Source organism: Neofelis nebulosa, chromosome 1 (genome assembly GCF_028018385.1).
Source record: "Neofelis nebulosa isolate mNeoNeb1 chromosome 1, mNeoNeb1.pri, whole genome shotgun sequence".
Lineage (NCBI taxonomy): Eukaryota > Metazoa > Chordata > Mammalia > Carnivora > Felidae > Neofelis > Neofelis nebulosa.
The window spans coordinates 242,371,637-242,399,119 of NC_080782.1; the positions used below are offsets into that span (position 1 = coordinate 242,371,637).

Below are 27,483 nucleotides of genomic sequence, written 5' to 3' on the forward strand. Positions count from 1 at the left end.
CACACTTCCAGAAAGCAATGAGGAATGCAGTTTGAAAACTATCTCAGAGAAGAATTATTATCTCCACACATGGAATAAGTAAGCACCATCGGAGAGTCATGATTTCTGGATTAAAGGTGACAGAGTTAAAAATCTTTTATTGCACAGGGGCCCCTGGGTGGCTCAGTCGGTTGAGTGACCAACTTCGGCTCAGGTCATGATCTCACAGCTCGTGAGTTCGAGCCCCGCGTCGGGGTCTGTGCTGACAGCTCGGAGCCTGGAGCCTGCTTCGGATTCTGTGTCTCCCTCTCTCTCTGCCCCTCCCACACTCATGCTCTGTCTCTCTCTGTCTCAGAAATAAACAAACATTAAAAAATTAAAAAAAATCTCTTATTGCACAATGTCTTTTCTGGAAATTAACCTCCCCCAAAAAAGGAGAATAAGAAAGATAAACTCTATGTCAGATCAAACTCAAACCATATAAAACCATATACAAATGATGGATGATGGACCAAAAAAAAATGGAAACTGACTTCAGGAGGGCAAAGAAAGGTAAAACTCAAGTGCTTGCCAACAGCATACTGATGAGAGGTGCTCAGATCTTCCCTGCAAATCACCAGAAGTCTTCAAGAATTGGGATCACGGGCATTGAGGAAGGAGCAGTAAAGCATGAAACTATAAAAAGGAAAACAGACTGGAAATGTGACTGAGAAGCAGTTGGACCCCCTCACCCCGTGCAGCCAGGTAATAACGCCTCACCCTCAGGAGCCACTCAGGAAGGCTCCCGGCCAGGGGGGCTCGGCTGGTTCGAGGTGCTGGACTGAGGACTGCAGGATGAGGCAAAGAGTCTGCTTCTGGACAGTGAGATCCTCAGCCCAGTCCCTGCCAGCTGGGCAGCAGCCCAGGCTTATACTCCTGACGCAGATCTGAGGATGTTTCTCTGAATACACTGAATGGCCCCAGAGAAAAGACTTTAGAATTTTTTTTTCAACGTTTTTTATTTATTTTTGGGACAGAGAGAGACAGAGCATGAACGGGGGAGGGGCAGAGAGAGAGGGAGACACAGAATCGGAAACAGGCTCCAGGCTCCGAGCCATCAGCCCAGAGCCTGACGCGGGGCTCGAACTCACGGACCGCGAGATCGTGACCTGGCTGAAGTCGGACGCTTAACCGACTGCGCCACCCAGGCGCCCCAAAGACTTTAGAATTTTAAGATTAAATCTCAGGAACAAAATCATACTATTAACATGTTCTTTTTAAAAAAATTTTTTTTAACATTTTATTTTTGAGAGAGAGAGAGAGAGAGAGAGAGAGAGAGAGAGGACAAACATGAGTGGGGGAGGGGCAGAGAGAGAGGAAGACACAGCATGGGAAGCAGGCTCCAGGCTCTGAGCTGCCAGCATGGAGCCTGACCAAGGGCTTAAACTCACAAACCATGAGATCATGACCTGAGCCAAAGTCAGACGCTTCACTGACTGAACCACCCAGGTGCCCCACTGTTAACATGTTGTTGGTTTTTTTTTTCATTTTAGAAAAGTATTTATTTGCATGGATCTTTATAGTTTATAAAAGATTTCCTGGGACGCCTGGGTGGCTCAGTCGGTTAAGCGTCCGAATTCGGCTCAGGTCATGATCTCGCAGTCCGGGAGTTCGAGCCCCATGTCAGGCTCTGTGCTGGCAGCTCAGAGCCTGGAGCCTGTTTCAGATTCTGTGTCTCCCTCTCTCTCTGACCCTCTTCCGTTCATGCTCTGTTTCTCTCTGTCTCAAAAATAAACGTTTAAAAAAATAAATAAGAAACATTTCCATTGTATCTTTTTAAAAAATTTTATTTATTTTTTAAATTTACATCTAAGTTAGCATCTAGTGCCACAATGATTTCAGGAGTAGATTCCTTAATGCCCCTTACCCATTTAGCCCACGCCCCCTCCCATAAGCCCTCCAGTAACACTCTGTTTGTTCTCTATTTTTCAGAGTCTCTTATGTTTTTGTCCCCCTCCCTGTTTTCCTATAACATGTTCTAATGCAGCATTTGGTGACGGTACTGTTGGCGTTTAGGATGGGACCGTTCACTGTACAGGTCCTCTATGCATTACTGAATGTTTACCGTCACTGGTGGCTGCTTACCTAATGCTCACAGTGCCTCCCTATCATCATGACCCTAAAATATGCCCCTCCCCCTGCATCTCCAAATGGCTCCCCCAGGGTAGGGCTGTATTGTCTTTCTTTGCTCACATTGTCTTTTTTCTTTAATTTTTAAATCTTTTATTGTGAAGTATAACACATATGGAAAGACACATAAAACATAACTATACAGCTCAATAAACTGATATAAAGTGAACACTCATGTAATTATCCTACAGTTCAAGAGACAGAATGTTGCCAACACCCTAGAAGCCTCCTTTACACCCTCAACATTACCTCCTTTATCTAATACAGGCAACTATTATCCTGACTTTTGAATACTGATCTAGACTGGTTTTGAAATTTACATGAATGAAATTATATAGTAGGTATCCTCTTTTTATATTTTATTAAAATATAATTCATGTAACATACAATTCACTCATATAAAGTGTAAAATTCAAAGGTTTTTGGTATGCCTCATTAATTTTTTTAGTTTATTTATTTTGAGAGAGAGAGAGCAAGAAGGGGAGGGGCAGAGACAGAGGGAGAGAGAGAATCCTAAGTAGGCTCCATGCTGTCAGCACAGAGCCGAATGTGGGGCTTGAACTCATCAACCGTGAGATCATGACCTGAGCCGAAACCAAGAGTCAGATGCTCAACCAACTGAGCCATGCAGGCACCCCATCACATTATTAATTTTTAAAAATTATGATTAAAATATACAACTCAGTGGCATTAATTACATTCAGAAAGTTGTACAATCATCACCACTATTTCAAAATCTTTTTCATTAGCCGAACAGAAACCCCACAATCATTAAGTAATAACTTCATTTCTCCCCCCCACACTCTAGTAACCTCTAATATACTATCTGTCTCTATGAATTTTCCCATTCTAGACACTTCATACAAGTGGGATCACACCATATTTGCTCTTCTGTGTCTGGGTTCTTTCACTTGGTATGATGTTTTCCAGGTCCTTCCATGTTGCAGCATGTGTCACAATGCCGTTCCTTTCCATGGTGGAATATCCCACTGCTTATATACAACCACATTTTGTTGCCTGTCATTCATCAGTGATGGGCACTTGGGTTGTTGACACTGTTTGGCCATTGTGAAAAATGATATGTTAATGAATGTACCAGTATCTGTTTGAATCTCAGCTTTTAATTCCTTTGTATATATTTAAGAGTAGAATTGTTGCGTCATATGGTAATTCTAAGTTTAGCCTTCTGAGGAACCACGAGATGGTTTTCCATAAAACACCATTTTACATTTCCACCAACAATGCGCAGGGTTACAATTTCTCCAGGCACTCAACCACCCCACCACTTACTATTTTGTTGTTGCTGTTTTCAAATATAACAGCTACCCTAAAAGCTGTGGTGTCTCATTGTGATTTTGATTTGCATTTTCCTAGTGACTAATGATGTCGAACATACTTTCATGTGCTTATTGATCATCTATCTGTATACCTACTTTGGAGAAATGTCTATTCAAATCCCTTGCCTATTTTTAAATTGTTTTTGTTGTTGTTATTGTTGTTATTTGGGTCATAGAAGTTATTCATATATTCTAGATATAGCCCCTTATCAGATATAGACTTGCAAATATGTGGGCTGTCTTTTCATTCTGTTGATAGAGTCTTTTGTTTTTTAATTTATTTTTAAAATTTACATCCAAGTTAGCACATAGTGCAACAATGATTTCAGGAATAGATTCCTTAGTGCCCCTTACCCATTTAGCCCATCTCCCCTCCCACCACCCCTCCAGTAACCCTCAGTTTGTTCTCCTTATTTAAGAGTCTCTTATGTTTTGTCCCCCTCCCTGTTTTTATATTATTTTTGTTTCCCTTCCCTTATGTTCATCCGGTTTGTATCTGAAAGTCCTCATATGAGTGAAGTCATATGATATTACTCTTTCTCTAATTTTGCTTAGCATAATACCCTCCAGTTCCATCCATGTAGTTGCAAATGGCAAGATTTCATTCTTTTTGGTTGCCAGTAACACTCCATTGTATATATATACCACATCTTCTTTATCCATTCATCCATCAATGGACATTTGGGCTCTTTCCATACTCTGGCTGTTGTTGATAGTGCTGCTATAAACACTGGGGTGCATGTGTCCCTTCGAAACAGCACACCTGTATCCGGTGGATAAATGCCTAGCAGTGCAATTGCTGCATCGTAGAACAGTTCTATTTTTAATTTTTTGAGGAACCTCCATACTGTTTTCCAGAGTGGCTGCACCAGCTTGCGTTCCCACCAACAGTGCAAAAGAGATCCTCTTTCTCCGCATCCTCACCAACACCTGCTATTGCCTAAGTTGTTAATGTTAGCCATTCTGACAGGTGTGAGGTGGTATCTCATTGTGGTTTTGATTTGTATTTCCCTGAAGCTGAGTGATGTGGAGCATTTTTTTCATGTGTCAGTTGGCCATCTGGATGTCTTCTTTGGAGAAGTATCTATTCATGTCTTTTGCCCATTTCTTCACTGGATTATTTGTTTTTTCAGTGTTGAGTTTGGTAAGTTCTTTATAGATTTTAGATACTAACCCTTTATCTGATGTCATTTGCAAATATCTTCTCCATTCCATCGGTTGCTTTTTAGTTTTGCTGACTGTTACCTTCGCTATGCAGAAGCTTTTTATCTTGATGAAGTCCCGAGAGTTTATTTTTGCTTTTGTTTCCCTTGCCTCTGGAGATGTGTCGAGTAAGAAGTTGCTGTGGCCAAGATCAAAGAGGTTTTTGCCTGCTTTCCCCTTGAAGATTTTGATGACTTCCTATCTTACATTTAGATCTTTCATCCATTTTGAGTTTATTTTCATGTATGGTGTAAGAAAGTGGTCCAGGTTCATTCTTCTGCATGTTGCTGTCCAGTTTTCCCAGCACCACTTGCTGAAGAGACTGTCTTTATTCCATTGGATATTCTTTCCTGCTTTATCAAAGATTAGTTGGCCATACGTTTGTGGGTCCATTTCTGGCGTCTCTATTCTATTCCATTGATCTGAGTGTCTGTTTTTGTGCCAGTAGATAGAGCTTTTTGATGTAAAAAAGTTTTAAATTTTGATGAGTCTAGTGTATCTATTTTTTTCTTTTATTGTCTGTGCTTTTGGTGTCACATCAAAGAAATCATTGTCAAATCCAATGGCATAAAGATTTTCCTCTCTGTTTTCTCCTAAGAGATTCATACTTTTAGGCCTTATATTTAGGTCTTTGATCCATTTAAAATTTTGTTTTGTTTTGTTTTAATTTTAGAGAGAGAGGGCACACCCAGGCAGAGGAGAGGGGCAGAGGGAGAGAATCTTCATGCTGAGCTTGGAGCCTGACACAGGGCTCAATCCCACAACCCTGAGATCAAGGCCTGAGCTAAAATCAAGAGGTGGACACTAACCAACCGAGCCACCCAGGTGCCCCTGAATTAAGTTATATACAGTGTAAGGTAAGGGTTCAACTTCATTCCTTTCCAAAAGGATATGTTTCTGAACACCTTTTGTTGAAAAGGCTGTCCTTTCCTCATCGAATGGTCTTGGCACTTTGTTGAAAATCAATTTACTATATATACAAGGGCTTATTTCTGAGTTCTAGATTCCATTCATCTGTACGTCCGTCTTTATATCAATACCATATTGTTTTGACTACTGCAGCTTTGTAGCAAATTTTGAAATCAGAAGGTATGAGAACTCTAACTTTCTTCTTCTTCAAATTGTTCTGGTTATTCGAGATCCCTTTGAGATTCCATGTGAATATTAGAGTGAGCTGGGCAATCTGCTTTACTGAGTCTATTGCAAATGTTAGTCTCATCTGGAACACTCTTACAGACACACCTAGAAATAATTTGGGCAGCCAGTGGCCGGTCATGTTGACACATAAAATCAACCATCTCAGTAGAATTCACCAGTGACACTATCTAGTCTGGGGATTTTCTTTGTTGGATTTTTTTCTTCTTAAGTGGGCTTTATGCCCAGTGCACAGCCCAACACAAAGTGCAACATGGGGCTCAAACTCACAACTGTGAGATCAAGACCTGAGCCAAGATCATGAGTCAGACACTTAACTGACTGAGCCACCCAGGCACCCCAACTTTGTTGGAATATTTATTTTAAAGATATATTTACTTATTTATTTTTGAGAGAGAGAGAGAGACAGAGACAGAGAGAGAGAGGGTGTGTGTGTACGTAAGAGGGAAAGAGGCAGAGAAAGAGAGAGACAGAGAATCCCAGGCAGGCTCCACACTGTCAGCCTAGAGCCTGATGTGAGGTCAGAACCCACGAACTGTGAGATCATGACCTGAGCTGAAGTCAGATGCTTAATCAACTGAGCCACCCAGGTACCCCTCTGATACAATCTTTATAATTTCCTTTCTTCTTCTAATTGTGGGTTTATTCGGTATCTTGTAGATAGTTTACTGATGGATACTGATTTTCTTATTCAATCTGTCAATCTTTTTCTTTTACTGGAAAAGTTTAATATATTTCTATTTGTTATTACTGATATAGAATGATTGTTTCTTCTATTTAGCTATTTGTTCTGTGTATTACATGTTTTTAGTTCCTCAATTCCTCCATTACTGCCCTTTATTGGTATTTAGTTGATTTTTTATAGTGTACTATTTTGATTCCCATCATTCCTTTTCTGTGCATTCTTTCTTTTATGTATTTGCCTCTTAAATCATATAGGGAAAAGAGAGGTTATAAGCCAAACCAAAAGTACAAAGTGTTGTACTTTTATATTTACCTATGAAGGTACCTTTACAAGTCTTCGTTAATTTTTTCTTAGGTCTTGGAGTTACCATCTAGCATCTTTTCATTTCAGACCAAAGGACTCCCTTTAGCATTTTTCATTGGGTAGGTGTACTGGTAATAAGCTCCCTCAGCTTTTGTTTATCTGAAGATGTCTTAATTTATCCATAATTCTTTTTTTTTTCCACATGACACAAGTACTCTTATTTTCTAAACCATTTAACAAGGCATAAAACCAGTCTTAGTTCTCAAGCCATAAAAAACAGACAATGGGCGGTAGTGGGTAGTTGCTGACTCCTACTTTATTTAAAAAAATTTTTAAAGGTTTTGGGGCCACCAGCTGGGTGGCTCAGCTGGTTAAGTGTCTGACTCTCAATTTCAGCTCAGGTCATGATCCATGGTTCATGGGTTTGAGCCCTGTGTTGGGCTCTGTGCTGACAGTGCAGAGCCTGCTTGGGATTCTGTCTCTCCCCTTCTCTCCCTCTTTTTCTCTTGCATGCATGCACGTTCAAAATAAATAAACTTAAAAAAATCTCTCTCTGCTCCTTCCCTGCTCATACACACTGTCTCAGAATAAATAAATAAACTGTATTTTATTTTTTATTTTTTATTTATTTTTTTTTTTAAATTTTTTTTTTCAACATTTTTTATTTATTTTTGGGACAGAGAGAGACAGAGCATGAACAGGGGAGGGGCAGAGAGAGAGGGAGACACAGAATCGGAAACAGGCTCCAGGCTCCGAGCCATCGGCCCAGAGCCTGACGCGGGGCTCGAACTCACGGACCGCGAGATCGTGACCTGGCTGAAGTCGGACGCTTAACCGACTGCGCCACCCAGGCGCCCCATGTATTTTATTTTTTAAAAATGTTTGAGAGAGAGCATGAGTGGGGTAGGGGCAGAGAGAGAGGGGGACAGAGGATCCAAAGAGGGCTCTGTGCTGACAGCAGAGAACCTGATGTGGGGCTAGAACCCACAGACTATGAGATCATGGCCTGAGCTGCCAATGTTGGACACTTATTTATTTGGAGCGTCTGGGTGGCTCAGTTGGTTGAGGTCATGATCTTGCGGTTCATGGGTTCAAGCCCTGCATCGGGCTCTGTGCTGACAGCTCAGAGCCTTGGAGCCTCCTTCAGATTCTGTGTCTCCCTCTCTCTCTGCTCCTCCCCTGCTCATGCTCTGTCTTTCCTCTCTCAAACATAAATAAACATTAAAAAAAAAAAAAAAGAGTTGCATGCTCTAAAAAGAAAAAAAAAGTTTAATTTGTAATATACAATGTGAATTGATTATCAATTGGAAACAACACAATTTATTTCTATTAGGACTCTTTCAGAAATGAAACCTTGTCCTACAACCGAGTCAGTGATTTTCTAATTGATAAAGAAATAATACTTGTTTGTTGAAATGTAAGAAAAATACACAGAGCAAAATAACTCAAGGAAAGTATTTTTAAACTTTTGCATAAAAAGGTAATATATTTAACACAATAAAGACCAAATAAAATGGAACTTCATTCAAGAAAATGGAAATAATGGGGTGTCTAGGTGTCTCAGTTTGTTAAGTGTCCAACTTTGGCTCAGGTCATCGTCTCATAGTCCAGGGGTTTGAGCCCCATGTCAAGCTCTGTGCTGACAGCTCAGAACCTGGAGCCTGCTTCGGATTCTGTGTTTCCCTCTCTCTCTGCCCCTGCCCTGCTCATGCTCTGTCTCTCCCTCTCTCTCTCCCTCAAAAATAAACATTAAAAAAATTTTTTTAATGGAAATAATACATGAATGTTCGTTAATATTTGTTCATGAATGTAATATGTTTATCAGATTCTAATTCTAGGGATAAAATCAAATCCCAACACATTTAAGTAAACATGAAATCAGAATAATTACTTACTGTATAAGAGAAGCTCTTTCAAAGTATTGAATGGCTTTTTCACAAAACTGGGTGTCAATGTAATAAGCTCCAAGCCACTCAATAACTTCAATGTTAGAGGGGAAATACCTATATGACTAGAAAAATATGGACATGACAATACAACATCAGTGGCAATGTAGAATTTATACCTCAACATTTTACCTATTGAAAGGATTTCTTTAACCAATATGAAATTTCTTAACAAAAAAGCATGAGCTGTCATAAGGTCATAAGCACTTTATGTTTTGAAACTACAAGATTTAGAACACTTAATGTTTGTTTGATATACATTTTTAAATTACCTATAAATAGCTTTTCGATGTACTGATAGCTGATCCGAATCAAATTAAATAAGTAATAGAATTTTTAAAAGGATCAAAATCATGCTTCAAGGGAAAAATGAATGTGATTTTAATTTAATTTTGCATTAAAATTAAAAAATTTTATATTCCACAAATGATTTATTTTATTTTAAATCATCATTCATTTAAAAACCAGTAAGCATTTCTAAATTTTAAAAACTAAACGGTCTGCTGACTGTTTTCTTTTCTGCTGAATGCTTTTTATAACCATATATAAAAGGCTAAAAAGTAAAAGGAAAATAAAATTATACTTACCTCATAGTAGTACTGAAATGCTTGGGATTTATCTCCTTCACTATCATATAATTCTCCTAGTTTAGACAGAGCTCTAGAATCAGTTGGAACAACACTGATCAGTTGCATTAACCATTCAATAGCTTGATTGGGATCTTCCATTAATTCATATCTTGGAAAGTTTTAGTTAAGGATAACACAATTTTTCTAAATTCATGAATAAATAAACAAACCTAAATACAACATTACAATGAAAATATTTCTTAGCCTATAGTAATGTGCTATTGAAAACTGTTCGTTCTGGGGGCGCCTGGGTGGCGCAGTCGGTTAAGCGTCCGACTTCAGCCAGGTCACGATCTCGCGGTCCGTGAGTTCGAGCCCCGCGTCAGGCTCCGGGCTGATGGCTCGGAGCCTGGAGCCTGTTTCCGATTCTGTGTCTCCCTCTCTCACTGCCCCTCCCCCGTTCATGCTCTGTCTCTCTCTGTCCCAAAAAAAATAAATAAAAAATGTTGAAAAAAAAAAAAATTTAAAAAAAAAAGAAAACTGTTCGTTCTGAATTTCTTCAGGGATGGTGATGAAAATGGGGCACTGTAAATAACACTCATGCTCCATATATACCTTGCTTTTCCTTTTGCTTCATTAGTGTCCACTAAGATCAACTCCCAAATTTCTAGTAGAATTAACAGTTTGCTCTTTTATTCAAAGCACTGTCCAAAATTTGTCCTTAATAGAAATGCCTGAAAGTTGTGTTCAATTATTCTACTTCTCTTAATATGTCGAACATGTTAAGGGAAGAGTTTCCATGTATTTTCCTTTGAGTTTTCCCCAATTAGATTAAAAGCCCAAAACAGGGTATTCTTTTTTTGTAGCAAGTGCCCAGTAAGTCCTTTGTATACACTTATATAATTTATTCACAGCAATACTTATTGACTACTATTTATTTTTACATTAAATGTCTCAATGAAATGAACATATTCCAATCTAAAGTTTCATTGAGAAAGAAGCTTCTGTTTTTAAGGATGACAAATGTGATACCATAAAAGAAATATAAAAATAAGAAAATGATTGAAACATCCTTAAAATGATCAATTGCTTAACTGAATCCAAGCTGGTCAGAAACTGGGAAGTATCAGATCACGACAGTGGCAATTTCAGACAGATTAAGTGGACAAAACAAAGAGGCTAAAAGGAATAAGCATGAAATCCTCTGCTCTAAAAATAGCTTCTTTATTAAAAAATGTTTTATGCTCTCTAACAAAAGTAGAGTACATAGTACTTAAAATTATTAATGGTATATACCTCATAACATACTTTTCCCTAACATCTGTATAAAAGTTGTATCAAGAGGGGTGCCTGGGTGGTTCGGTCAGTTGATTGTATCTGACTTTAACTCCAGTCATGATCTCACCATTTGTGAGTTCAAGCCCCACATCGGGCTTGCTTCTGTCAGCGTGTGGCCTGCTTTGAATCTTCTGTCCCCATCTCTCTCTTCCCCTTCCCTGCTCATGCTCTCTCTCTCTCAAAAAATAAATAAACACTTAAAAAAAAGAAACTAACTTGTATCAAGATAATGGTAACTTAAAAACCTACATAAGATTTTAACTCTTCCCAAATGTTGTTTTGAAAGATTATTTTTAAAATAAGGGGAGAAATTAAAATGTTTTTCAAATAGTTTCAAAGGCATTAAAAACATTAACAAATTTCTGCTTTTCTAACCAAAGGCAGGAGGGAAAAAAGAAAACAAACAAACTAAAGAGAGCCAGGAGTTGTAGAAGAAACTGACAAGGGAGGAATGTTTTACTTTTCCACATTCCCCAGAGTTCTAAACATAATACTGTGACTGTGGCACAGCACACAGTCAATAAGTGACTACTGAATGAACGGAATGAGTGAATTCATATAAACTACTGGCTAATTTTGTAGGGTAAAGGCCTTTGGAGAGTTATACTCATTAAGCCTATATGTCAGCTAAAATAATGAAGATAAATTAACTGAACTCAATCAGCAGTACTAATCAGTAATAAATATTTTCCTTTTAAACAGTAAGTTACTGCTTCAAAAATACCCTACAAGACTCAGAGTTAATACAATCTAACCTACAGTCAATAATAGCTTATGTGTACTAAACATCTGTACTCAATTACTATTTCAATTATTTTCCCCCCAAATTAAGAAATAATAGTGTTAACCTTTTAATAATTTCTTTTATAATGCAAATGATCTTTTAAAACAGGATCAACCAAAAAACACACTCTTAACTATTGACAACAAACTGAGGGTTACCAGAGAGAAGATGGGGGCGGGGAGATGGGTAAAACAGGTGATAGGGATTAGAGTATACTCATCACGATGAGCACTGAGTAATGTATAGAGTTGTTGAATCACTATATTGTACACCTGAAACTAAGATAACACTAGAGTAATTATATTGTATTGTATTATATTATATTATATTATATTATATTATATTATATTATATATAATAGAATTAAAAATTAAAAAGATACACATTTTATAAAAATGTAAAATACTGGAATTAAAATTAAAAAATAAAGCTGTATCACTCAAATAATATTTTTATCACATATTAATGTGATAGGATTTAAAATATTATCCTCATCAATTACCTCATTGGCTAAGGTTATTTAACGACTGGTACTCAATCACCAATTGAGTGAATTAACAACTGTCCTCAAGTTTTTCACATAAGATACACATTTGCTATCTGGTAAAGAACTTGGGCACTGTTTCTTAGGATTGCATGAAGTTTCAGGAAACAGTCCAAAGCTTCATCAAGCCGGTTTAGCCTCTTATAGGTAAGGCCTTAAAAAGAAGAAAAAGAAAAGCTGTAAGCATTATTACTGGTAAGTAATTTTCTCAAAGTCACAGGATAAATTTTTAAATATATGTAAATATTCATCCAGAAGAGAGAGATGATGGGAATTTTTTTCAAAAAGAAAAAAGGCAGGGGAGGGGCTTTTCCACTATTGTTGGGCAGATACCAAAACATGCTAGAGCACTATCGTGATTTTAAAGTGCGGCAGGGAAACAGGAGTAGACAGACTAGCAGCATGCACAGTTCAGAAACTGACTCAGTTACAGAATTAATGGGGGTTGAAACTTAACGGGGACTAAGGGACTAGTAAGAAATGGAGCCAGGACAACCGACTACACGTGAATTAAAACATGTAGATTCCTATTTTGAATGTATTCCTGTTTTGAATACACCCAAAACTTACTTTAAAACTAAATAGAAGAAAAAAAAATGGTTAGAGAGGGAGGGAGCCAAAACATAAGAGACTCCTAAAAACTGAGAACAAACTGAGGGTTGATGGGGGGTGGGTGATGGGCATGGAGGAGGGCACCTGTTGGGATGAGCATTGGGTGTTGTACGGAAACCAATTTGACAATAAATTTATAATAAAAAAAAACTAAATAGAAAAAAACAAAGATGTAAACGTATGAAAAGAAAATATAGGAAAATGATTTTATAATTTTGGGGTAGGGAAGGGCTTTGTAAAGCAATAAATAAATGAAGCCACAAACTTTCCAAAAGCCAAATTTGACTCTATAAAATTAGAAAACCTGTTTGACAAAACAAATGACCAATTAAAAGCTAAGCAACAGACTAGGAAAAGTACTTAAAACTTATAAAGAGAATAAATAAATAAATATCTAGGCAAGAAATCTCCTGCATTAAGGCCTCTGCTATTCACTTCCCTCTGCTCTTTCCCCGATTCCCGAACGGTCCCACCCTCCCTTGCTCCAACATGACTTTAAACTCTCCTTGACTCCATCTAAAATGGCTAATTCCTCCCAACCCAGCCAGGTCTTCCTTTTGCATCTGGCAGGAGATTAAAGACTCCTCTCTGGGAGGAAGGATCCAATTGGATCAATTGACTAGCGGGCAGTTCCCCAACTACGCAGATCAGGCAGATGGCCCCGTGGCAGCGTGCCAGCACATCAGTCTCCCTTGTGGCCTCAGAGATCCCGCTCAGCTTTAGCTGCAAACTGCTAAATGTGAGAAGACAGGCCAGGTTCATCAGACATCTGAGGAAAGTTTACGACACGAAACACAGAAGGTAAAACAAACAAGCCAGAAACAGAAAAACACAGCTATGCAGGGAGAAGAAAATCTCAAAAGAAACTTCATTAATAACCCAAGAGATAAGAAGCAGTATTGTATCAACATGTGTTTGTCGCACTGCAAACTCAAGAACAGGAAGGAATGACACCCATTTCAGGGGACCCTGAAAGGCAAGGAAGGGAATAAGATGTGCCTTCAGGTCTTAAAACGTTTCGTTCGCTAAAAACCAAACCTGATGTAAATATGACAAAATGTTGAAGTGTGTTAAATATAGTTGGTAAGGGACATGGGTATTTTTCTGTCCAATTTTTGTGTTTGAAACTGCTCATAAAGAAAATGTGTTCGTTTGTTTGTTTTCCCACCTATCAGTTTGGCAAAAGCTGAATATTCAGTATTCGCAGGAATTTGGGAAGTCAGTCAGTCTCCTCCACTAATGAACTGGAGCTCTGTAAGTCAATTTAAAATAAGAAAAGAAAGAAAAAATTGTAAAGGAGAAAGACAAAGCAATTCTGCCTATTTTACTTACCAATATTATAAAGTGCTTCAGTACAAGAAGAATCATTTCTTAGAGCCTCTTTATAGAATTCAGCTGCCTTCTCATAATCACCGTTTGCAAAAACTGTATTCCCTTTGTTAGTCAGAGCTGAGGGATTATATCTATCAGAGTTCACAGCTAAATCTGCATAGCTACTGGCTTGTGCAAATTCATTTTCCTAAACAAAGTACAAAACACACACAAATTATTTGGGGTTCGTCAAATATCTCTACTGACTGTTCTGGGCTACAGACATGATAAACAGATTTTCTGAGATTACAAATATGATAAACAGAAATATTTTATATATCTTGATCTTGACAGACTTATTCTACAAGATTTTTAATCATCGTGTTCTTTCAACTACCCAAGTTTCTAATGACTGACTTCACAGTCTCGTGGTTTGAATAACAACACTACATGTAAGTGGCTCCATTTTATTAATGGGTTTTTTGTCTATTTGTTTTTAGCTTTAGAGAGAGAGTGAGTACAGGATGAGGAGGGGGCAGGAGGCAGAGAATCTTAAGCAGGCTCCACACTCAGGGCAGAGCCCAATGCAGGGCTCGATTCCACCACTCCGGGATCATGACCTGAATCAAAATCAAGAGTCAGGCGGTCAACAGACTGGGCCACCCAGCCGCCCCTAAGTGGCTCCATTCTGAACACCCGGATTTCACGTCACAGCTGCAGTACACCGGAAGCCCTGAGCTGGCTACAAAGGCACCACTAGCTTTCCCGTCCTTCCAACTGGTCGCGTCACCTACTAGGTCTGGCGTTTCTAGCAAGCCTTAGTTCTGTCTCTTCCGCCAAAGGACCTTAACATCACTCACTTAAGCGACATAGACCTCTCAACCCTTAAATAGGGAACCATCTGTGCCGGCTTGCTTAAGCCAGGAACCAGATTTCCCAGAATCCCCTTCCCTGCATGGTTCTTGTCCACAGCCGGCTGAAAGGAACTTGTAGCACATGCGGGACGCAGACACGAAGCAGCAGCTTTTGCTCTCTGAAGGTCTTTTTCTGGTCATCAGTTGCAGGACTGATGCAGAAACGCCGGTGGGTTCCAGCCTGTCTGCTTCTGCCTCCCAACTGTGCTGTCCCTGCTGAGCACAGTGACCCCGATCCCCGATGGGGCTTGGCTCCGGACCCACGGAGGAGGCAGTTGTGCAGAAGCAACTGCTTCCCAAAGGTCTCTCCAAGAACTCCCCCTTCATGTGGCTGCTGGACACGCTGGGCCACTCATACACTGACTGCTGATCCCTTCTCAGGCCCCTGACCCCCCTTCTGCACCTTCACCCACAGCTCCCCCACCACTGGGTAAATTCTAGCTCCCACATCCCTTCTCCCATGATACTCACAGTGACTGCTTCCCCGAATGAACTTTCAAAACACTGAGATACAATTCACAGGTCAGATAAATGTACATTTTTGAGGCATTTACACATTCAAAAAATTGTACCACCATCACCAACATCCATTTCTACAACATTTTTATCACCCCCCCCACAAAATATCCTGTACCCATTAGCAGTCACTCCCCATTCTCCCACCTGCTCTGGCCCCTGACAGCCACTAATCTGGTTTCCACCTCCATGGATTTGTTTATTCTGGACATTTCATAATAAACACAACCGTATAACATGCGGCTTCTTTTCTTTGGCTTCTTTGCTTAGCAAAATGTTTTCAAGGTTCATCCATGTTGTACTATGCATCAGTATTTCATTCCTGTTCATCGCTGAATAATATCCCATTGTATGGATAGGCCACATTTTGTTTATCCATTCACTGTTGATGGACACCTGGATTGTGCCCTCCCACTTTCGTTTATTATGAATAATGCTGTTATGAATATTCATGTATTTGTGTGGACTCTGAACTTTGATATAAAAATTGATACTTAGGGGCGCCTGGGTGGCTCAGTCAGTTAAGCGTCCGACTTCGGCTCAGGTCACGATCTCGCGGTATGTGAGTTTGAGCCCCGCATCGGGCTCTGTGCTGACTGCTCAGAGCCTGGAGCCCGTTTCAGATTCTGTGTCTCCCTCTCTCTCTGACCCTCCCCCGTTCATGCTCTGTCTCTCTCTGTCTCAAAAATAAATAAATGTTAAAAAAAAAATTGATACTTAAAAGTGGGGTGCTACTGTCATAAAAAACTCAAAACATAAAAACCTTGTCTTTTGGACTAGGCAGCAGGCAAAATCTGGAAAGCACTAGAGCCATAGTAGTGGAGGATGGAGAAGGAGTAAGGAATTGTTATCAGAGGCTAGATAAAGGGCAAGTCATGTTTTGCAGTCATAAAACTGGGAAAACTGCCATCTACACTGACTTGGAAGACAGAACGTGTACTTAGTAAATATGTGCGTGTGGCCCAGGAGATTTCTGAGCAGGAGGTTAAAAGTGCCCATTAATTTACTTTAATTGGGTCTGATAAGGTACAGTGAGAGAGGAGCTTAAGAGAAAACTTCAGATTTTCCAACTAGAGTTTGGCAGAAATATAGAAAAACAAGGACGTGTTGGGCCAGAAAATAAAATTATTTCATGTCTCTAGTTTCTCTGGGCAGCAAGTCTCAGAGTAAGAACTGGTTGCAGGGCAGAGATCAGATCAAGGGTGCGGCTGTAATGCCCTTTGGAAATATCTCAGGAAGATTTAAGGTAGTGCCTGGCAAAGGAGGCACTCCTCTTTAAGGTAGAAAAAAGCTTCCAAATATCTTTGGGGCTCTGTGCCACAGCAGCCTCATGCACCTAAGTGGAAAGGGGTCTGTCTGCCTTGAAAACCACTGTGGATGTAGCTCTTGGGGCATGTGGGCACCCCAAATGAGATTTATAGGAAACCTGCCAAGTCTTTAAGGGAGTTGTACCAGTTTAAGCATTGCCAGCTTGGATTAAAGGGACAGACCGTCCAAAATGAAAGACAGCCTCCGGGTCCCCAATTTTTCTGGGCAGAAAGCAGGCTAAGAAAGTTAATCAGCTGCAAATACAGGTTATTTTTTCTGTAAAAGGAAGTGTTCCCAGAATGCAGAGCCAAGAGCCACAAGAGACCAAAGGATTAGGGCACCACTCCCAGGGATCAGAGCTGAGCCCTACCTAAGGAACGTCCCCTTCCTCACTTTCGGGGGCGTGGACCACATGTGCTTAGCTAGATGTCTGACCCACTAAGGACTAATGGGTGTGAGGTGCCTCCATCTCACCCCTTTGGAACAAGAGTATCTATTACAGTGACCCTACTCTTATCTCATCGGAGTATGTGAAGTGTATGGGAGACACGGTGTGTTTTCCTGTTCGCAGACCTTTGGGTCAAGAGGACCTGCACCTGAGAAAGCCCACCTCTATCTAGACCCCAAGCAGATGATGGCTCTTGGGCCTGATGCTGTGACAGGTGAGACTATGAGAGTCCCTGGAGGGCTGAGTACATTTTGCATATGGAAAGGATACCCTGAATGCAGGCAGTGACAGATCATTAAAATAGTGGCCCCAAAGGATCACACCTCCCAGTATTCAGGCCCTTGAATGGTTCTCTCCCGTGTTGGTTTTGCCCAGTAAGATAACAACAAATTCAACGCACACAGGAGCCTGGTAACCACCTGAGTGCACTGGGGTCTCCTCTCGTGGACCCTGCCCCACGTAAGAAGGCTGGGCTCCCCTGCTGGAGGAGGAGGTGGAGGAACGAGATGCTGGTCAACGGCTCAGCTAAGTCTCACATGTGAGGGAAGCATTTGGACCATGCTGCCTCAGTCAAACTTCAGATGATGGCAGCAGGATGTGTGACCCCGGGCCAGATCAGCAGAAGGACCACCCAAGTGAGCCCAGCCTGTTCAGGTAGAATGTGAGGAAATACACAGTTATTTTAGCCACTACATTTTGGGGCAGCTTATTCCAGAGCAACAGAAACTGATACAACCACATACTAGGTACCAATAATATATGTTCAATATATATCATATACCAGGCCCATTACGTTGCCTCAAAATAACCATTTTCCCAAGAACTACGTGCAACAAACTATTGATCAGATACTCTGATAGCTCTGCTCAGTCGCCTAAATCTAGCTATTTTTCTTTCTTTTTAAAAAAATCTTCTTGGTCTCCTCCCACACATTCATCAAACTTGGTCAAGATCTGGTCGCTAATTAAACCATTTGCACAAAATTTACAAGTGATCTTCTAAATTCAAATGTAATGACTGTAATGGAGGCCATGCTTCAGCCCCCAGACCTGTCCTTCAGAAGTGCTGGGAATGCTGCTGGCCACGGCCTCAGCTGTCAGCCCACTCTGTGAATTACTCTAGCCCCATGAGAAAGAGGTGCCTTGCCCAAAGCTGCACCCCCTTCCTGGTGAGCAGGCTGACTCCAGTGACTGGTTGATGCGGAGGCACAAAGGCCCCGTCCCCCTCACCGCAGTGGGGGACAGGGCTGCACAGCCATCCCAAGTCAGGGGGTCCCACAGAGTTGGCTAAGGACTGTGGTGACTGCATCACAGCCCAATTTCCCCCTCCTCCACTCTGTGACGCTTCCAACCCTTCTCACTGACATACTGATCCAAAGAGATCTGCCCCGGAAACTGCATTCTGGCTAATCTCCAGCTCGGAGTTTGCTGTCTCACCAGCAAAAGTGCCTCTCCTAGCCTTCGTTCTCATGGACTACCTCTCTGATTTCAATGTTATATACTTCCTCTTTGTGCCTTCCTTTTTTCCTTTACTTCAAAGGCATCATACTGTAGTTCCTTTCCCATCTTCTTGATCTGATTCTTATTTTTGCCTCTTTAATGTATGTGAATCCCAAAGTCAGTTCTCAGTTCTGTGCTACACTCTCGCCCCTGGAGATACCCTCTATTGTCTTAGTTCAGGCTGCTATAGCAAATACCACAGACTGGCTTAAACAGCAAACGTTTATTTCTCATAGTTCTGGAGGCTGGGAGATCCCAGATCAAGATGCTGGCCAATGTGGTGTCTGCTGAGAGCCACTTCTTGGTTTGCAGGAGGACATCTTGCTGTGTCCTCAGGGGGAGAGGACTCTGGTTCCTTCTCTTCTAATAAGGGCGCTAATCCCATCAGGGGACCTGCTCTCATGACTTCATCTAACCCTAAGTATCTCTCCAAGTCCCTCCAAATACAGTCACATTTGGGCTTCAACATATAAATTTGGTTGGGGGAGGAGGACACACACGATCAGCCCATAGCATCTATTATCAAAGCTCTGACCTCTACGCAGACAATCATCAAATCATCTCTATCCCTGATTTCCCATCTGAGATCAGTTCCACATGCTTGTTGGCCATTACTATTTATTTATTTATTTATTTATTTATTTATTTATTTATTTATTTATTTATTTATTTTTTCAACGATTTTTATTTATTTTTGGGACAGAGAGAGACAGAGCATGAACGGGGGAGGGGCAGAGAGAGAGGGAGACACAGAATCGGAAACAGGCTCCAGGCTCCGAGCCGTCCATCAGCCCAGAGCCTGACGCGGGGCTCGAACTCACGGACCGCGAGATCGTGACCTGGCTGAAGTCGGACGCTTAACCGACTGCGCCACCCAGGTGCCCCTGGCCATTACTATTTAAATATATCACCACTGTAGGGGCTCCTGGGTGGTTCAGTCAGTTGAGCCTCCAACTTCGGCTCAAGTCATGATCTCACGGTTCATGAGTTCAAGCCCCGCGTCGGGCTCTGTGCTGACAGCTCGGAGCCTGGAGCCTGCTTCGGATTCTGTGTCTCCCTCCCCCACTCACACTCCCTCTCTCTCTCTCTCTCTCTCTCTCTCTCTGTCTCTCTCTCTCTCTCAAAAATAAACATAATTTTTAAATAAATATATATATACATATATCACCACTGCTACAAAAAATCTTAAAAGCATATTAGAAAAACACTCAGCATCTTTCCCTAATCTGCAGCTTCCTCTCAGCCTGCACCTGGCACCACTGTCTTGCCAGTAGGCTTAAAATACTGCTGTCATTCCTCACCAGTGGTCTCGATCTCTTTTCCATCACAACAGAGTAGGGGTAAAATTTCCACCATTAACAGTAGTTCAGCACGGCAGTGATTCTCAGTGGCGCACCAACCAGAAGTTCCAAGAGGAACTGAGAATGTGGTTTAACTAAATATAGTGATCCTTATGTTCACGTCCTCTCCCACCTTTCCTGTCTCTGTGCTTTTGCTCATCCCTTTAGTCTCCCCAAAATTAAAATGTTTTGTGCCTTCTCTGAATTTCTGAAACACTTATTATCTCTACTTTCAACCAACCTTCCTTTCTTCCGTCTGAGTCTACCCGCATGCCTCCTTTGTTCCAAATTAAGAAGCTCCCTTTTAGTGAGCTTTTAGACTTTTGGTATTCCCCATGATTGGGATCCGGCCGATGCTCAAAGTAGGCTTCTTATAGATGACACGGTACCTTACGTAAATCATGTAACCTGAGCCATCACTTTCTTTACTACTAACATGGTGCTGAAACCGATCTCTAGCCCACCTCGCAGATCCGCACTGTGTAATTTTCTGAGTGATGTTTACCCACCATAATTTTTCTCCTTCCCTTCTTCTTCTGAGATGGTCCTCTCACTCATATCCATAAACTCAACCCCTGGCCCAGAACTTGTCGTGATCAGACCTCTAGGCACCCCATTCTACTAACATTCTCTACCAGTCTTCTTTGGAGCTTCTCTCTAGCCGTGCTCTTCGGGGAGAAATTTAGCAACATAAAAACACCACATCATCCACTCTTAGTTGTAAAAGCACCGGAACTTACCAAATAATACAGAAATGAGAGGTTGGTTGCAGCTGCACTTTTCACTCTACTGTCCTTTTTTTCAAACATTTTTAAGGTCTCCACAGCCTAGAAATGAAATATCTGGACGTTACGATCATTGTAATAGGACGGTATCCAGGCTTAAGGCTGCTGTAAAGACCATTGTGTCTTGAGTGTCACACCAGGGGAGGACACAAAGGGAAGGGACTGATATGGTCAAGAAAACAGACGACAGAATGAGAATTTCATCTGAGAATCGGCATTTATAAAAAAGGACACAGCAAAACTAAAAGTGCAATAACTGAAATGAAGAACTTAACCGAGAGGTTTCACAGTAGGGTAGGTACAGCCAGAGAGTAGTAAATATTGCGCCTTGTGAGTCTTATGACACGGTTTAGTGTCTATCCTGCATAATGGGGTGTAAGTGAGGTTTTTACCTAAAGGACACAATCAAATTTACTCTTTGCAAATCAGAATTTCTGCTATTGGCTATCAGAGATCAGCCTACAGAAGACCATTCTACAGAGAACAATTAGAAAATTTATATTAAAATACTAAAAATATCTTTGGAAGGCACTACAGCACTACTGAGACAACCAGGATCTGAAGGTCAAGATCCCAGAAAATGTTCAGACTAAATAAGCAAAGGAAAGGAAGAGATGAAAAAAAGGTCTCAGATGAAAAAAAGAGACATATGGGAACATAGCAAAAAGGTCTAAGACAAACATAACTGGAACTCCAGAAAGGAAAGAAAGACTAATGGTCGAGAATTTTTCCAAAACTGATGACAGAAACTAATTCTGGGACTACGACAAAAAATTATCTCAAGTAGTTCCAAATATAATTATACTTTCAAGCCATGAGAAATGAAAGTACATTTTTAACCACTTGGCAGGTCTGAGACCATCCTAACCAAACAGGATATTTGGAATGGTCAGACACCTTACATGAGAAGTGAGTACTCAATCTAGAAATGCCTGAGAAATAACAGGAAAAAAAGCAGGTAAAGGCAATGGGTTTTCCTTCCTTCCTTCAAGATACATATACTGAACAGAAAATGCATGGCTTTGGGCACTTTCTGCTCTTGGAGAGAGTGGAGCCCAACCAAAAACGCTGCTTTAGTTTTTACGATGCTCACAAGCTGCTGCTGGTGAAAATATCTTGACAAATCTGTGTGCTGTGAAAGTGTCTGACCCCAAACGAAGCCTCGAGTATAGCACCATTTAGTGTGCTGACTCAATTTTTTTAAGGATACATTCTACATATGTAGGTTCCAATAGAAGTAATTATTCTTTTCAAGTTTTTTTGTTTGTTTGTTTTCTGAGAGAGAGAGTGCACGCGCAGGGGAGGGGCAGACGAAAAGGGAGAGGGAGAGCGAGAATCGCAAGCAGGCTCCATGCCCAGAGCAGAGCCCAATGCAGGGCTCAACCCCATGACCTCAGATCATGATCTGAGCCAAGATCAAGAGTCACATGCTCAACCGACTGAGTCACCCAGGTGCCCCTCTTTTCAAAGGTTTTTGATTAAAGAAAATCACTGAAGTTTCTAGGCTAGTAGTTCATAATTCCACAAAGAAGAAAAAAGACCCCAACATCATATGCTCACTTTTGAGATTCTCTTTCTCACTTACTTTCTTGGAAGGATCTTCTGCAGAACTGCCAAGAAGTTCCTAAAACACACTTCAGAAATTATTGCTACTTATGTTGTTCATCCTATAGGAGTTATGTCATTGACTCTTTATACAACGTCCATGGCTATTAATGTAAAAGTCACTGCTGTTTTGAATCTCTAAGTTTTATAAGATACATTTCACTTTGAGTAAGAATTCTGAGGTTTTAAACTTTAGTTTTAGATTGTGTCAAAATAAATGTATGTGTTAATTTAAAATATAAGGCACATGAATAGGTGTAACTCATGTATCCATTAAATTCTCAAAAGTAAAGTGTAGAGAGAAAATAATCAGTTTTCTGATATTTATGAAATCTGTAAGTAGATTGTCAAAAGCAAGCTAACAACAACAATTAAAAAAAATGGAATGGGGCGTTTGGGTGGCTCAGTCGGTTGGGCATCCGACTTCGGCTCAGGTCATGATCTCGCGGTCCGTGAGTTCGAGCCTCGCGTCACGCTCCGTGCTGACAGCTCAGAGCCCGGAGCCTGTTTCAGATTCTGTCTTCCTCTCTCTCTGACCCTCCCCCGTTCATGCTGTCTCTCCCTGTCTCAAAAATAAATAAACGTTAAAAAAATTAAAAAAAAAAATGGAATGCCATATAGTAGTTTAGCTTACATCATTCCTTTTAGAAACAGCTATTCATACTATTAATAAAGCTATTAATAAAGTGCCTTAGATGTGGCGTCTGGGTGGCTCAGTTGGTTAAGCATCCAGCTCTTGGTTTTGGCTCGGGTCATGATCTTGTGGTTTTGTGAGTTCAAGCCCTGCATTGGACTCTGCACTCGCAGCGCATAGCCTGCTTGGGATTCTTTCTCTCGTTTTCTCTCTCCCCCTCTCTCCCTCCCCCACTCACACTATCTCTTTCTCTCTTAAAATAAAGAAACTTAAAAAAATGTTTTTTAAGTGTCTTAGATTTTAAAATTTTCATCTTTATTAATTTGCGGCTCACTGTTAACAAGACTTTAAGACTACATATAACACCAAGTTATTCTCCCCACAAAAAGGTTACTATGAATTCAAATAATATGTAAAAAATGATGCAGCGCTACTATTTAAAATAACAGAAATATTCTGAACTTTAAAACATTCATTTAAAAACATCTGAGAGAATAAAAACATTTCATACTTAAAATTTCTAAACTATTCTAAAAATGCTATGTAACTATTCTAATAAAAGGAATATTTTCAAGATTTTTTGCTTTGAAATGGGTGGTTTTCAAAACCGTTCTTTTACACGTTCAATGAATGCATAGCCAATATTTGTTTTTAAATTTTTTTTTAAGTAGGCTCCACGACCAATGTGGGGCTTGAACTCATGACCCTGAGATCAAAAGCCACATGCTCTACCAACTGAGCCAGCTAGGCAACCCCCAATATTACTGTTTTTAAAAATAAAATATATTATAGGGATGCCTGGGTGGCTCAATCAGTGGAGCGTGTGACTCTTGATCTTGGGGTTGTGAGTTCAAGTCTCATGTTGGGTGTGGAAATTACATAAAAATAAAAATCTTTAAAAATTCAATTAATCAAAATAAAATATTATAACATCGATTCCTTTACCAGTGAAACTGATAAAAGTGTACCAATAAAATTAAATTTAGCTATAAACAGCAAAACAAATTGTTAATTTGGGTTGTGTTTTCTTTTCTCCCCCCCACAAACAATTAGGAAAATAGATATATTTTCATTTTGGCTTTCTTTCCCGACTGATGCCATCTAAGCTACTGGTTTCTGCATTCCACTGCATCTGTCCACACATGATCACGGGCCTTCAGCCCAAACTACTTCATTTCATCTACCTTTGGCTTTTTATGGATTTTTTCTCTATTACAAAGGTGACTACAAAGCAGAACTACCATCACAAAGAACCACACTCTGAGATTTCAGCATCTTTACTTAGCTACAGAAGTATAACCTCATATTAGAAGGTATATATTTTTCTCTTTTACTTGAATTGTAAATAAAGTAGTCCTCGTCAAATGGTCATTATGAGTTATGTCAACCCAATCCCTTTTAACCTAACAGTGTTCCTTTCAACTAAGGTTTATTATACCCACCTCATCATACTTACAATATACAAACAAAAGAAACACAAAGTCAAAGCAGCAATGTTGAAAAGAAAGCAGAAATTACATTTTTAAAACATAAGTAAACTAATTAAAATCTTGAAAATGCAAATGGAACACAAAATATTTTAAAGACTACGGAGGGGGGAGCACCCATTCCATCTTGACCCAAGGCAGCAAGGTAGCAGTGATACCAGCAAGATGTCCTGGAGGACTGTGAAATTGTGCTTAGCAATGGGACCCTTTTATGCCCAAAGCAATGTTCCAGAGTAAACCAAATACACAAAACAGGTCACGGGAAAGCTCTCTGGTGAAGACAGGACGATGGAAGCACCATGCTGCTAGTTGGGCTCTTGGCCTTCCCTGCCTCTAAAAAACCTTACAGGTTTAGAGAACAGTTTGAAAACCTCTAGGGGAAAAGTTGTTCTCTGGACTAGAACATGGTTTAGTAATTTAGGAACCATGCGTTACATGAAAAGTATTTACGCTGGGACGAAGAGGACAAACAGGTCAAAATTAAAGTAATACTATATTAATAGAAATTACGTTAACACAAATAAAAATATAACTCAGAATAATCACAGATGACAATATTCTAGAAGCAGTTTCCCAATATTATTGCTTTGACCAATTAACATATAAAACGTCTAAAACTTTAAAAAACTTACTTGGTTAAAGTCCTTTTGTCTCAAGTACGTAATTGCTTTGTTTATTTCCAGATCATTTGCTAGCTCTACATACTGAGAGGCTTTCACAACTTCAACACACCTATGATGTAAAGCATAAAAAAAAGTTACTTTGTTTTGGCATTTTTATGTTGCTGGCGGCTTCCTTAAAACTGACTTTTCAAAAAAATTTTAAAGTGTCCCTAGCACTAACTAAGGCTAAGCACTTGATTTCTTCCGATGCAGGCAGTAAGTTACTAAATTCTTCAGTTCTAAACTGATTTTTTTTTTTACTCAACTACTGATTTTTTTACCCAACTTTTCATTAGCTTGTTGTCACTTCTAATTATTTATGGTATTTTAAATGATTTATATCCATAGTCTCATTTTTAACTTAACTACTAAAACAATTTTAATTTGTAACAGGTAAAAGTATTTCTATGTATTTTTTCATCTTAAATGCTCCGATGGTGAGAAAAATTCTATAGAATTTGTAGAGTATGTTTAAGTTTTGTGTCCAAACTTGACGATTATAGATCTGTTCCCCAAAGGACACAGAACGTTTGTTTTTAACTATATATCAGGCACTGCATTAATTCCTTCATAAGCATTATCACACTTAATAGTTTGTTTTTTTTTAATGCTTAGTTTTCTAGAGAGAGCGAGAGAGAGAGAGCGAGAGAGAGAGAGAGAGCGCACACATGCACGTGAGCAGGGGAGGGGCAGAGAGAGAGGGAGAGAGAGTCCCAAGCAGGCTCTGCGCTGTCAGCATAGAGCCTGATGCAGGGCTCGACCCCATGAACCTCGAGATTGTGACCTGAGCCGAAATCAAGAGCCAGATGCTTAACCAACTGAGCCACCCAGGCGCTCCAGCATTATCACATTTAATCCCCACAACAACCCTGAAAGACAGGCATGCTCTCTGTTTTACAGATAGGAAAACGGAAGATCTGAGATCACACAGCTAGCAAACTGTCAAGTGAAAATCTGAAACCCAATTTTTATTGACAGCAAAACCCACTTCACCAAGACTTTCTTTCAAATTGAGGTCAACTGAAATCAGTTTAGTGGATCATGACCTTTATTTAAAAAAAGAGAAGAAGAAAATACTAAAGGGCAATACACATAATAAGGGCAATGATTTTTTCATGCAACATGTTTCTGTAAACTATGTAAAATAAATGTCTGAGGTTCTGGTTCAAAAATGTTTCAAAGCCACTGGCCTGGACAAATAATTTGAAAACATTAAAGCAAAAGATCTCTTTCTTCAGGTAGAATCTTTCATTTTATCTTTGACTTATAAAAGAGCACTTCTGCTTGCAGTGGAGAGAGAGGACTTGAAGCCCTGCCTGCCTGGCCCCCCTTTGAATGGCCCTCTGTCCCCAGCCCCACCCCCAACAAAGGAGCCTGGAGACATGGCTAATGAGGGTGTGAGGGCTCCAAGCTAATAATCTGGAAACCACTGACACTTGTTGAATGTCTACTAGATGTCAGACATTATATACCAAATATACAGGGGCTAAAAAAGGATAAACAAAATATGGTTCATGCCCTTACAGGGGATGCAGACCAGTCAATTAAGTTCGTGTAAGAACTATTACAAAGGAACACAAGAATGCAGTGGCAGAGAATCTAAACCAGACTGGGGAAAGGCATTCTAGAGATATCTATACTCAGTTTGAAACTCTGTATTGCTTACAAGAGACACACCTTAAATTAAGAACACAGAATCATCAAAAGTAAAGTGAAAATAAAAATACCACTTGGGAATGCAAGCTGGTGCAGCCACTCTGGAAAACAGGATGGAGGTTCCTCAAAAAACTAAAAATGGAATTACCCTACGACCCAGCAACTGCACTACTAGGCATTTATCCAAGGGATACAGGTGTGCTCTTTCGAAGGGACACTTGCACCCCCATGTTTATAGCAGCACTATCCACAATAGCCAAAGCGTGGAAAGAGCCCAAATGTCCATCAAGAGATGAATGGATAAAGGAGATGTGGTATATATATACAATGGAGTATTACTCGGCAATCAAAAAGAATGACATCTTGCCATTTGCAACTACGTGGATGGAACTGGAGGGTATTATGCTAAGCGAAATTAGTCAGAGAAAGACGAAAATCATAAGACTTCACTCATATGAGGACTTTAAGAGACAAAACAGATGAACATAAGGGAAGGGAAAGAAAAGTAATATAAAAACAGGGAGGGGGACAAAACAGAAGAGACTCATAAATATGGAGAACAAACTGAGGGTTACTGGAGGGGTTGTGGGAGGGGGATGGGCTAAATGGGTAAGGGGCACTAAGGAATCGACTCCTGAAATCATTGTTGCACTATATGCTAACTAATTTGGATGTAAATTTGAAAAAATTTAAA

General features: G+C 40.1%; 1 protein-coding gene across 9 annotated transcripts in view; it reads right to left on the reverse strand.

Annotated features, from left to right (window-relative positions):
- IFT88 (intraflagellar transport 88) overlaps positions 1-27,483 on the reverse strand; it is a 132,958-nt gene that overhangs the window by 40,649 nt on the left and 64,826 nt on the right. For all 9 annotated transcript variants that reach the window (XM_058690327.1, XM_058690316.1, XM_058690305.1 and 6 more), the window contains 6 exons: positions 25,104-25,203; positions 20,701-20,787; positions 13,957-14,143; positions 12,058-12,166; positions 9,365-9,515; positions 8,727-8,842 (listed from right to left, as the gene is read on the reverse strand). In XM_058690327.1, coding sequence (XP_058546310.1) covers positions 8,727-8,842; positions 9,365-9,515; positions 12,058-12,166; positions 13,957-14,143; positions 20,701-20,787; positions 25,104-25,203 — 750 coding nt within the window. The remainder of the gene's footprint in view (positions 1-8,726; positions 8,843-9,364; positions 9,516-12,057; positions 12,167-13,956; positions 14,144-20,700; positions 20,788-25,103; positions 25,204-27,483) is intronic.